The 12,866-nt window shown below is 42.3% G+C and overlaps 4 protein-coding genes across 4 annotated transcripts; 1 reads left to right on the forward strand and 3 right to left on the reverse strand.

The window, feature by feature from the left end:
- Nucleotides 1-1,066: 1,066 nt before the first annotated feature.
- Nucleotides 1,067-2,256, reverse strand: DFL_002991 (uncharacterized protein; the record flags this gene model as incomplete). The annotated part of the gene is made up of 2 exons (XM_067631857.1): nucleotides 1,067-1,126; nucleotides 1,189-2,256. The coding sequence occupies 2 exons, from the start codon at nucleotides 2,254-2,256 to the stop codon at nucleotides 1,067-1,069; spliced, it is 1,128 nt and encodes a 375-aa protein (XP_067494362.1).
- Nucleotides 2,257-4,494: 2,238 nt separating this feature from the next.
- On the reverse strand, nucleotides 4,495-5,007 carry DFL_002992 (uncharacterized protein; the record flags this gene model as incomplete). Its single annotated transcript, XM_067631858.1, has 1 exon — nucleotides 4,495-5,007. One exon carries the CDS (start codon nucleotides 5,005-5,007, stop codon nucleotides 4,495-4,497), a length of 513 nt encoding a protein of 170 aa, XP_067494363.1.
- Nucleotides 5,008-7,085: 2,078 nt separating this feature from the next.
- Nucleotides 7,086-7,422, forward strand: DFL_002993 (uncharacterized protein; the record flags this gene model as incomplete). The annotated part of the gene is made up of 2 exons (XM_067631859.1): nucleotides 7,086-7,142; nucleotides 7,204-7,422. The coding sequence occupies 2 exons, from the start codon at nucleotides 7,086-7,088 to the stop codon at nucleotides 7,420-7,422; spliced, it is 276 nt and encodes a 91-aa protein (XP_067494364.1).
- A 4,195-nt stretch (nucleotides 7,423-11,617) lies between these two features.
- DFL_002994 (uncharacterized protein) lies at nucleotides 11,618-12,328 on the reverse strand (the record flags this gene model as incomplete). The annotated part of the gene is made up of 4 exons (XM_067631860.1): nucleotides 11,618-11,659; nucleotides 11,744-12,062; nucleotides 12,165-12,170; nucleotides 12,228-12,328. The coding sequence occupies 4 exons, from the start codon at nucleotides 12,326-12,328 to the stop codon at nucleotides 11,618-11,620; spliced, it is 468 nt and encodes a 155-aa protein (XP_067494365.1).
- Nucleotides 12,329-12,866: the final 538 nt, after the last annotated feature.

Consider the following 12,866-nt stretch of genomic DNA (forward strand, 5'->3'; position numbering starts at 1 on the left):
GAGCGTTATGTCTGTACCTGCTGTAAGACAGAAAAACGTTAAATACCAGCACGCCAAAGGACTAGTTTAACCGGATCCACTTGATACAATAAACCGTGTACCTGCGGTATCCATATCCAGGTTTCGTACCGAACAATGCAGTAGTTCGACCCGAATGCTGGCTTGTCGTTAAGCTTAAGCTACGTAAGCAAGAATTTAATCGGCTCCATGATATCGATCACGGTCCTCTAATTAACTAGTCTATAGTCAGTTAGCCATCCAACACCTCGCCAAAAACCATAAAAGCCACGATGTCCAAAAAAATTTAAATTATTAATACCTCGGACCGCCACGTCCAATTTACCCAAAAAGATCACGTTTAAGATCCAATTGATGCAAAAAAGATGAATATGAGATTGCTCCCATACGGATTTGAACCGTAGACCTCGACATTACTAGTGTCGCGCTCTACCAACTGAGCTATAGGAGCTTCTTGAAGTTCTGGTTCCTTTTTGAGGGTTTGAAGGTGTCGTGGTCGTTTGAAGGGGCTTTGGCCGATGGAAGATGGGAATTGTGTTGTTGGTTGAATATAGTACGGCGTGTCTTCAACCTTGAGGCCTGATTTTTATGTGAGATCGAGTTCACTCACGGAGCTTAGTGGGGGATTGTTATATTCAAGTGGCCTTGAAAGCCCTGGTTGACTTGATTTGTAGAATGGTGAGGTTAGGATAGTCTGGCGACTCGACAGCTGAGACTTCGAATTTAGAGTTACTAGTTCCATCTAAGCTGAAGGTATTATTATGATCGAAATCATTTGTATTTACCTCAGAAAGAACAATAACAAGCTCGCAGGTTGTATACAAAAGAAACATGAAACGCAAGGTAAGCCATGAGGAAAGCCAGAAAAAATATCCATCCCATCCAGTGCACCCGAATATAACATTAATACAAGGAATTCCAGAAATATATTTCAATTCCGTTTGTGGCAAAGAGTAGATTCAATCATAGCAGGCAGGCCAAGTCTAAGTACAGTACATACAAACGTCAATCGCAGGTGTACAAAAACCGGCCATCCCACGGAATCCATCTATTTTATCTTGTTGATTCGGTGGGTGTTTCGGTCGATTTGTTGGTGAACCGACTCGCTCTGTAATATATCATTAGCATCTTCCCAAAATAATATATGAAAGAAACGAAGAAACAACTAACCTTCTGGTTCAACCGGTCAATAGTCTTATTCTGATCCTGCACAACCTGATTCTGCGTCTTCGCCAAAAGATTAAGCCTCCCAATCGCTCCTCCAAGCTGATGCAAATTATCATCAATCTCCTCCTCCATAGCATCATCCTCCGCATCAGCCTCAAACTGGTATTTCGCTTTTTCTGCCAAACTCATCTTCTGTCTTGGCGCCATAGCCGGAGCTCCCATCGGCCTCAATCCACCCTTAACCTGTTGTTGCCCTTGCATTCCGGCAGCTTGAACCCTCTCTCTCTCCTCCCTGGCAACTCTATGACGTTCCATAATCTTCTCTTCCTCTTTATCCGCTCTAGCTTGTCTCCCGAACGGACTACCAGCCACAGGAACGAACATACTCCTATTCAACCTCTTCAAATGTGCGGCTTGGTCTTCAGCTCTATGACCATGGTTCTTTGCCATATCCAAGTTCAATTCTGTCTGGTGGAGCTTTTCACCCTGTTCACCGAGTTTTACAAGGGTATCTCGACCGACTTCTTCGGCTCTGGCGGCGGCACGAAGAGCGTTACGGGTTGAGGCGACGGATTCTTGCTTGGTAAATCGGATTTGGGATTTCAAGGCATCGGCGTCTTCTTCCTCTTCCTCTTCGGCGGTCATTTGCTTGCTTTGACCGGTACTATATGGATCTTTAGAATTGTATCCGCTTTCGGCAGAGTACCCGCCGGATCCATATCCATAAGATCCTTTCCCGGAGTAGGCGTTATCATCTTGCCCGCCGCTAGCACCACCATAGGGGCTCGAGTTGTTGCCGCCGTAGGGGTTAGAACCACCGCTTGGTTTGGTGTTGCTACCGTACACGGAAGCTCCATAGGAGTCGCCGGAGGATTCTTTAGCACCCCCATAAGAGCTGTTTCCGTAGGTAGACGATTCCTTAGCGCCGCCGTAGAGATTTGCGGATTTATTGTCGTAGGAGGCGGATGGAGCGCTACTACCGGAGTCGTAGGCTGGTGGTGGAGCTGCGTAGGGGTTGGAGGAGGCGGTGTCGGGAGCGGCGACTTTTTCTTTCTTGGAGAACCAGCCCATTGTGATTGATTTTGTCTAGTAAAGATTGGAGGGTTTGGGTAATACGGAGGTGGAATAGAAGATGGAAAGTTGATGGAGAGGATGAAGGTGATGAAGATGGTATTCAGGGAGCTTTATGTGTTGTTGACCCTGAAACGATAGCTAAGCTTAGATGTCAGCCCAAAGCTCAGCCGTAGATTAATTTCGTTTGCCTTGGGCTTAACAGACAGATGAGCAAATGTATTTCCAAAAAGCCCTCACCTCCAATAAAATATCCAAAAGTCTACTGCAATATACCCCCCTTTAATCGATAGAGATTATAATAAGGATAAGATTATAATCAGGACCAAAAAGAGGGGAAATAATGTGTTTTATACTTCAGCAGCTTGTGTGAGCTAAACGCTCTGTTTTGAAGCTGCAGGGGATAGTACAGCTCCAGAAATGGAAACACCACTCGAGTGCATTCGCGCCACTTTTGCACTGATACGGTACTTACCATGCGAGCCGCAGCTGTGAGCAAGTCCTTGGATCGAGTCGGCTTGCCGGATCTATTCACCGTCTATATTTTAAAACTCCCGCCGTCTGCAGGTAAATTCCGAAGTTACGTTACTCGTCGGGAGATCCACGGAAACCCGGGGCAAGAGCTTATTGCGCCTAACAGGGAGTCGACCTTCTTTTACTCGCCACTTTTAGAGGGTTGGAGGGGTTCGGTTGGTTGAAGTTGGGTTTGGCATTTAGAAGCTTTATGCATTGGAAGGTCTGGATTTAAATATTTTGACTTTGGCTGTTAAGATAATAGCCTATCGCAGCGGGCTTATAGAGTAATTTATGAAGTATTTACGTAGTCTCGTAAACTAGATAATACTGTGGTATTTTTATATTTAATCAAGGGGTCACTAACATACTGTATTGTTATATATGGCTCTTTCTTATATCCGCTGGTCTGATGCACATATTTTCCAAGCTAGAACAACCAGTATTATTATGAGATTAAAGTTTTTAAGGTGCGGTATTGGGAGTTCGGAAAAGACTGCCAGAAGAGAGAAAATGGTGAGAATGTTAAGAGTTATATGGTTAGTAATAAATTTTCTGTAGAAAACGAGAGAAGCTGATTTAATACAAGTACCATCAAGACTTGCTGCAAGCTCAATGCTCTAATAAGAAGCAGTTTGTATTCAAATATGGGAGCTACTAGGTATACCAGAAGAAATACGTAAAATGTGCTTACAATAAAGAAAATCATCTGATGGTGGAACGGCAATTATAGCGGGGTGAGCTGGAGTAGGTGAAGGATACTACATCTGTAGTATACAGAACCAGAATATGACGTGAAGATATTTAATCTAGATGATAAAGGCTAGTTGATTAGCTGACGTTCGCCCAATTCGAACTTTAATTCTGTATTATTTAACTAGATATAAATTTAAAATTCGAAAACGACCGCAATTGAAACCTCAACTTACAGGAATGAAGTTGTGTATATCTTTCCCTGAAAGGTCGTACAAGTGGCATCCCATGCCAGCACCTAGAATGGCTAGGAATTAATAAGTAATTAATTAAGATCAGTATCCCCACATAAGCGTCACGGTGGGAAATATATATAGTGTAACGAGGATACAGCAGCATAAAGAACTAAAAGCAGAGGTAGAGGTAGCCGGAGGGACACCGCGGATGATTATCGGAGAAGTTCAGGCCTTGCTGTGGCTGGAAGAGAAACCACAAAAACAACACGAAGGGACAGACCCCGAATAAGGCGCCACCTCGTTTCAGCAGCAACAACTTTCACATGCATATTAATTCTGTTATATTATTTGTGCGGTATTACGGTCTATGTAGGTAATGTATTTTGTATAGGGTACTTGACCATATATGCAGCATAACTGCAAAGAAATATGTATTGTTTAGTTCGATTGTCTATGTCTGAATGATTACTTCATAGAGTTATTTTCTGTTTAGTTCAGCTATCTATTTCCGAATGTTTATTTTATAGAGTTATCTTCTGTTTAGTTTAGTTTAGTTAGTTCTTTTGTTATTGTCTATTTAATTGTATGCTTTTGTTGTTGTGTATTTAGGAATTAAGGAACAATTTAAGTATCAACTGGTATACATATTAGTGCTTTATCTCGTTTTGTGACATTTGTGTATTCGATATTTTGAACTAGTCTACATATGATTTCTTACAACAAACCAAAATTTTATTAACCGAAACCCATTATAGCCGAAAATGGAGTTGGGAATGATGTTTATTATAAGGAGCATCTACTTCCCAATGAACCCACTAATAATCAGCTTCTCTTCCTCCTTATCTGCCTCCTTATTTGCTTTCTTATTTTCCTGCTTATTTACTGTCCTCTTGCCCGGCTTGGCCTTCGTGGTATCAGTATCAACATGATTTTTAAGAGCACCTCCAAAAATCTTGCTAATAACATCCATAATCTTCTCGCATTTGTCAATCTCAGCAACGCATAGAAGACCAATGCTATCAATGATGTCTTCTACAATCTCGAAAGGATCCGCGAGGTCAAATGCCCTCTTGCCCAACTTAGGCTTCGTGGTATCGGCATCAACATGATGCTTAAGGGCACTCCCAAGAGCGTTGCTAATGGCATCTCTAATCTTATCGCATTTGACAATCTCCGTAGTGCATATGAGACTAATGCCGTCGGCGATGTTTTCTACAACCTCGAACGGATTTACGAAATCGGATGGCACTGGAGCCGCGGAGATGGCGGTGGAGGCGAGGAGAACGGAGAGAATTGTGGAGATGCGCATCTTGTTGAGGTTTGAAGGTTGAAAAAATATATGTGTAAAGGTCGGTTGAGACTTAGTCAATGAGGTGGGATGGTAGAGTGTTTGTTTGTGCCTGATACTAAAGGATTGAAGCTTTGAAGGAGTTTGTATTGTAGGTTTTCTGTGTGATGATGTTAAGAAAAGTCTCGTCCGATGATGGTATCGTGGGATTTATATACAACTTCCGTGAACTCTCAAGCCTATGAAATCTGAGAATTTGAATTTTTCAAGATTAAATCGTTAAGATTGAGAATATTTAAGTTTACTATCATAGGAAGGTGCTACAACTCGTGTAAATAACCGAGTCCTTAAAGTGGAAGTTTTAACGATGCTTGTTTCGAATTTCAGAAGCTTATATAAGACTTGGGGGAACGTTTGTCTATTACTTTCTCGGAAGCTAATTTGGTCTAACTAACCAATTCAAGTTAATTCCTTCCTATTAAGGAAGTTCAAGGAAATTGTTGCTTTCGCCACATGTATGCCATTGCATGATTGTTTTTTTTAAAAAAACTACAACCTTCCCAGTATGAATGTCCCAAATCGAACTAAATGCTTTAGTCTCACATGCTTTCCATACTCACACAGGTGGTGATCATGCCTTCTACACCCGGAATCATGTCCTAGTCACAACGACGAAAATGGACACCTAGACTCAAACCCGATTTTCAATTCAATTCTAGTGCCACAACTCGATTATGAAATTGCCTAATCAGGAAATGTCTTGGCGTGACAACTAATTCCTCCCATCTCACAGACCGAATAATATGTGTTATAATCAGTCATGAGTCTGGAAGCCTTGATTAAGGCCCGTCTCCTGTTTTATTGTTTATGTAGAATAGATGTCTGTACAGACATAAGGTCCTTTGCAGTCTTATTTCCTGTGTAGCATAAGGTCCTTCGTAGCTTTATTTCCCTTGTTGATTTTTTTATTTAAATCAAGCAGCAATTTAAGTATTAATCTGTGAACACTAGTCTCTCCTAATCTACGATATTTGTATATTACCTTGATATCCTGAACTGGTCTATATACGATTTCTTACATCTACTCTTAATTTTTCCTATATAATATAAGAACAATTCGGCGGCTTAGGCGCAAGAAATGGCACTAAAGGAAAGCAACATATCTTTCAAAGAGTAAGGGATTCTTTTTCGTCCCCTCTTTGATAATGTTGTATGCTTGACGTGGAAGTTCGCGGAGCCCAGTTTACAAAGCCACTGGGAAGCTAGCATTCATAAAACACCACTTTGCATCTATTTTAATCCGGATACTATCGTAACTATTGGACAGGATAAAATCCAAATATGTACTTACACCATAATTAAAATTCTTTAAACTACACTCTATTCCAGGCTAAAAAAGGGTCTCATGAAAGGTACATTACCTATCTGAAATCCAACTGAATATTATATATATAACCCTAAAATTGCTATACAGAATGTTTGTAATTATCTTATTTTAATACCCATGTAAGGTTGAGGCTCGTAAACGTGTAGTTGCATGAAGTAGAGAGAAGGGGATACCGGGCGGTTGAGACTATATACTCAACCGCAACGCAGAGGTCATCTTACAACCTATCTGACAGAACGATGATGAGTGAAGAGAGAAGGAAGAAGAGAGAGCACTGTGATCTGCTCTGATAATATCTATTATATATTAGCTATGACCACACCGCGAATATCGCTATTACACTGAACGAAGTTTATAAGTCTGAGGGCTCCATAACCAAAGAGAGCTTGGACACGCTAGTTAGAACACTAGCAAGACTATACCTTGAACTATTTCTTACATACGCAAATAACTCGCTTCAAAGAAAGAAAAGGGAGCTAACAAGCAAAGCTACTACTCTAGAAGAATTTCTCGTTATGAGTACATAAGTACTTATTAGTTAATAATGACAACTATTGCTAAACGATATACATGATCAACTCATCGACACAGTATCGTCGACGCTCGTGTTGTGGGAACGATGAACGCCAAGACACGCCAAGCTCATACGACATACCTTCACAATCCAACAACGAACACATCTCACCTCCCCAAACCCCCATCCCCATCCAAAATGCCTCCAATAACAATAGCAGAACTACTCACCGACCTCTCCTCCCTCAAAGCCAGCGTAAGCATCCCTTATTTCCCTTCAGTTATACCCTCTCAAAATCTAACGACCACATCTATAGGAACCTGCGGACGCCCTATCGCTGGTCACCATCGACCCGTCTCTTCTCCCGTCGTCTCTTATGTTGGCGGGGAGTGATGAGAAGAATGTGACTTTGTCTGCTGCGAAGGAGTTGATAGATTTACATGTTGAGATTTCGCAAAGGAAGGGGTTAGAGGAACTTGCTGGGGGGAGGGAACAGGTGGAGGAGATTGTGAGGAGGGTGCAGCAGAAAATCTAGATTTGAGATTTATTTGATAGAACGCTGCTAGAATAGTATTTATGAGGGGTTCTAGAACAAAATCACAACGTTAGACCCATAGCTATGATAATTCTGAAAAGGCGGGAGACGGGACTCCAGACGATAGTATGATATTGTTTCGTTCGGATGTTTTATAGATTTACACATATTCTATCCACACCCCTCGAATAAATCCCCCTGGTCTATAATTACTAAAGTCTATGAAATATGGACTATCAACAGTATTGTGACGCTGAGTATTTTCGGTATATGTCTGCTTGGTATCAATAATATTTTTGAAGGGCGGCACAACGTCGATGGTTCATCTGATCTGAATTTAGCTCCGTACAAACGAAACTGGAGGCCCATTTCCTCCCTTAAAGTTTGGACATCGGTATGGCAAACTGTCGGAACGTATCTTTGGCTAGAGCTGCGAATGGTATTTTCACCCCAGGCGACAGAAAATGCCACGTTAAGTTCCCCTTGAAAGCCGATTACGACAGCGTCGAGTTTTGGTTTACTGAGTGGTAGATTGGATACCCAAATACCGAGGGCACAGCCTAAAAGCCCCTCCCATTGGTATTCGACGTATACGTGTTCTGCTGTTATATAATATTCCGGAGTTATATAGAGGACTCTAAGGTCCAACCCGACTGCTTCTAGCCTACGGGTGAGATTGCGAACCTCCCAGTCCTAAATATGGTTACCACCGGTTAGTAACTAAATTTTATTATTAATACAAATTTAATAATGGAATCCATCTTACCAGCCTTCGGGGCACAGATAGTGTAACCAAATATTCTTCAAGTTTCGGCCATTCCTCACTATCTTTGATATCTGGTCCAGAGGAGATTGTTCCGGGGAAGCGCACTCTATCGCAAAAGGCCAATGCTTTGAGAGTAACGGTATGTGGCCCGAGGATATCAAGATCAATTGGTAATCTTCCAGGTATCAATGAACCATCTGTATACTTCAATACAGACAAAGATATTAGGCCAGGCTCGACCATCTTGACAAATTGCTCAGCTTGACTCTGAAAGCCTTTCTAAATAAGGTGCAAGTGTTGTAGTCGTGAGGGTGTATCGAAAGTCAGAGCAGATTCGACCTTGCTACATCCTCGAAGCATAAGACTTCTTAGCTCGGCGTTGGACAAGAATGGTTTCAAAGCCTCGTCCAAAATCGCATTTGATAAATAGATCGATATAGGTTGATACCCTCAGGTGAGTTTAGCGTATAAACCGTTGATTACGACTTCCTGAAGTTTCTTGGTGGAGCGAATCATCGAGGCTGCAATTACAACGCTATTCTTACCATAAAGGCCTTCCAAACGTAATTGTCGAAGATTCTCAAGATTCCAATCTTGAAAAAGATTTTAGTCAATATCGTCCGGATTTTGACTTGCTTCCAAATTCACACGCAGTGAAACAAGTTGCTGTTAGGTAACAAAGCTTTGAGAATCTGCACTGGGCACAGTTAGAGACCTAAATTCCACCTATATGATTTCTATTAGTTACCAAATCCATAGAATCCACAAATAGAAATTCCTTAATTCTGAACCTACTCAAATGTCTGTAGACCGGTATTAGGGATCCAATCTAAGAAGATTTCTACCTGTCCTTCTACAAGCGCCTGGGCCAAATGGTGCTTCCAATTCTTTGTGTTTCCGAAGTCTGTAAGGACGGCAAGGTGCGTGATCTTTCCAATAAAGAAGTTCATGCACTTAGTAGTGTTCTCTGGTGCATTTTAGGAATTTCATTCCGAGTAAAACGTGGATGGTCTTCGGAATTTTTATTGAAGGTTAAAATCACAGTTCGGAACGCGTAAGGCGTGTACAGTCGCATTAGATGCCGAAAACATCCTCCTAGCGCAATTAGTGATTTGGTGTCGAGCTAGAGCAGACAATTTATTAGCAAGCCAACTATATAACTAAGTAGTTGGTCTGGCAGGCAAGTCGGCTAGGTAGTATGCGTTAGGATTGAGCTAGTAACCTTTTCGGCAATTGCTTCATGAATTTCTGGGGCAAGTGATAGAAACTCGGGCGCCATCCTATGGTCAATTGACAAAGGGTTACCACTATAAGATAGATATCTTAGTATGCAGACTCGGATGGTCTTTAGGTGCAGGCTAGGCGTTTCCACGAACAACTGATGTCTTTAGACACAACTATTGGATGGCTAGTTGAACAGGAGATTAATCGGGCGGTTGATGGAGGTGGTGAGGGTTCTCGGGGTGCCAAATTGCTCGGTGTACGTCGTAAATGGTCTGGTTGATGGCGTGTCTGAGGGTGAAGCTTTTTGAGGAGGGGTTTAACAGTTGATGCTCGTTTTGGGAATATGGAGAAAGTGGAATAAGAAAGGAAGAAAGGTTATTTACTGGTGCTGAGATTTAACTACAATGGGGACGTTGATTTAGTGCAGGTGGCGTCTGAATATATCAACGTAGACACGAAGCTTGAAGAAGCCACCGTCGTCAATACCCCCAATAGCACTTTCTTGAAAATTTCACAGAACTTCCATTCTTCTAGGCCAAAGTCACTTCTCATAGTTTCAGAAACTCACAGAAGTCAATTGATATATAATTAATATTGCATATTGTAAGTTGATAAGGTCTTCCAAGCTCACCAGTCTAGGGAGCCGCAGGCCGCGGCGGGTCTAAGAATAGCAGAAGTGTGCACAAGTAGCGTTCCAACAGCATGTCGGAGTCATTGACTAGAGATAGCCTATTCTTGTTGTTAGTAAAGAGGTACAACTCTAATTAACTGTAGATTTCCATTATAACGTACCGATGGGTGCTGACTTTGAAGAAAGTTTTTATGTAATTTAACTTGATTTTTGGTTGGAAACACATGCATGTATCGATTCTCTCAATGATCACATATATAATATCACTTTAGAGGTTCTGCTAAATATCAACATATTCATGCTCTACATGTCCCCTTCTTAATCTAATTAATGAATTTAAGTGTCAAGAAAGCTTCGACCAGATAGGTCAACTTAGCTAGTGGGGTCGATAGTTTTGTCTATTTTACCAACCTATCCCTGTGCGGCCACGTAATTCTTTCATTACCCGTCATAATTAGGTATGTTAGCGGGATATAGATGCATGGCTAAAGATGCGCCCAAATACACATGCAACCCAGCCAGACGTGGAGTCGAGGCTAGTCTCCGCTTACAAGAAAATCAATCTAATAATTCATCTTCTGTGTCCTTTTCACAGACATCTGTGTCTGACATTTCCATCCAGTCATCCACTGCACCTCTAACAATTTGCGAATCGCACTCCTCAACTCTTTAGATCGATAATTCCCGGGTTTATCGAATATAGATTGATGACATCCGTTCCGCCTCCCTTAGTAGGCCCGAGACTTTAGCCCAATATATATTGTCATGGACATGAGCGAAGTTATTTCATTTTCCCCTTTAATCCTCACTACAAGTTTAGATAGAGCTCCTCGCTGAATGTTGATATTCGGGCAGCTGGTAACGAGAAATTTGAATCCCTGGTTCAAAGCGAGCTGTCCCAAGTCCCGTGCCATCGATCCTTGAGTAGTTGCCTCACTCTCATCAAGAGCGCCTATAACGCAGAATATCTGTTGGCAAAGAGTTTGCGCCTCTGACACCACGAAGAGAAATAGCTTCCAAAGGGCATGGATCTCCTCAAACAGAAGTTCCCCTTTTGTCTGATACTCCGGAAATACAGCCTTGGAAAGCTTGTTTTCTCTTCGAATCAATTGATATAGAAGAGAGCAGATCGTATGGCGCCACTCCGTTTGATTCATATTACTAGACCTGAAGAAGAAGTGACAAGCCATTTTCCCATTCTCCGAGTTGTCCAGACGCTTCACGGCTTCCTTCGCGATAACCGTTTTACCACATCCAGGATTTGCCGTTACCCACAGGATCCTGGTTTGGTCCAAGTCTCTCCAAGCTTGGTATTCCTGACTATTGAAAAGCCATTCTCCAGTGCCATCTAGCCTTTCAGTAATCGATTCGAGATATTCTCCGTATTTGTAGGTAACCCCTAAGAAGAGCTTTGGCACTCGTAAATAGTGGGTTGTAGGAAATATATAGACTCGCGAGATGCTTTACCTTCTACTTCTTGCTTGTCAGGTTCGGTTTGGCGGGATGCAGAACTTTCGGACTCCAATACTACACTCCGAAAGTTTGAATTTAGATGGAAAGGATGTGAGAAAATCCTATCTCTGATCTAGCCGCGTATTTATAATTCTGGATGATCCCTAAATTTATAAATTTAAAATTTAAGATCTGGACAGTTGAGACTTTCTCTTCAATCAATTACCTTCTTGTGTTTTTGGACCTACTTCTTCAAGAGCCTTAAACTGCCTATCTGCCGTCTCCGTAGCCAGAACAATATCTACTATCCCGATAAGCAGGCCCTTCAGACTTCCCATCGAAGAGTCTGGTTTGTCTCCTATTTCAATACTAATTAACAGAACGTCTCTATCACCCCGTAGGTCAATTACTTCCTGGCGAACGCGTGATACGGGATTGTTGTACGCAAATGCTCCGTCAACGAAGGTTTGTCGAACACCTTGAGAGGTTCTTTGGAATCGATCGAAAAAGGTTGCGGCGGCAGAGGTGGCACGACAAGCTTCGAAGCTTCCCAAGTTTTGATATCCGCTGAGTAATGGTCGGATTGTTTCTCGTTGTCATAGCTTCGAAGGAAAACGGGCCTCTTGTCCTCCCCTTTGATGGTGCACACAAACCTTGCCCAAAGAATACCGGAAGCTAATACCTCTAGAACTCAAATACGGATTCAAGTATCATCAAGGGTAAGACACTTACACTTTGCACCCGTCTTCAGCTCTATCCCATAAAAGCGTCTCTTCGAGTTCAACAGGGCTTTGCTCTTCAGCGAGTATATACGACTGAGAAAGCTTCTTCATGATGATTTCTTTTATTCCAGCCTCAAGAATTTCGGCATCGAAGCGACCATTCGCCTTTAAAAAGCTCATGGCCCTCCGCGGGTCCAGCTTCCGATGTTTAGGTTGGAATATCTTCTTTGAAAGCTCGACCTAGCCGCCGATGCACTCTTCAATACTCATACGTAGGCGGTCTAACATTATCGCAAGTAACCTGCAATTGAATGCCCCAGTGCCCGAGTGTCAGCTATCCGCTGACGCCATCAGAAAAACCAGTTTTGTAAAAGGAAGCAGACCCTCCAGTACTAGTCCCTCCGATCAAATCGAAGAATTGCCACGGCTCTATTCGATCTTCCGCTAGTCGAGAACGGTTGAGGCGTTTCATGAAGTCACTTAGCACTATCAAGCTAGATAATCCCTTAATCCCACCGCCATCTGTGCGCTGAGGAATTGGTGCCGAATTAGAATTAATCAAATTCCCGACCTAAATATTTCCATAGGTTAATTGCACTCAAGGCTCCCTACCGAGTGAAAGCAAACGAAGTCTACGATTAACTTCCGC

This window comes from Arthrobotrys flagrans (assembly GCF_004000055.1).
Source record: "Arthrobotrys flagrans strain CBS H-5679 chromosome Unknown unitig_3, whole genome shotgun sequence".
In the NCBI taxonomy this organism is placed as follows: Eukaryota; Fungi; Ascomycota; class Orbiliomycetes; order Orbiliales; family Orbiliaceae; genus Arthrobotrys; species Arthrobotrys flagrans.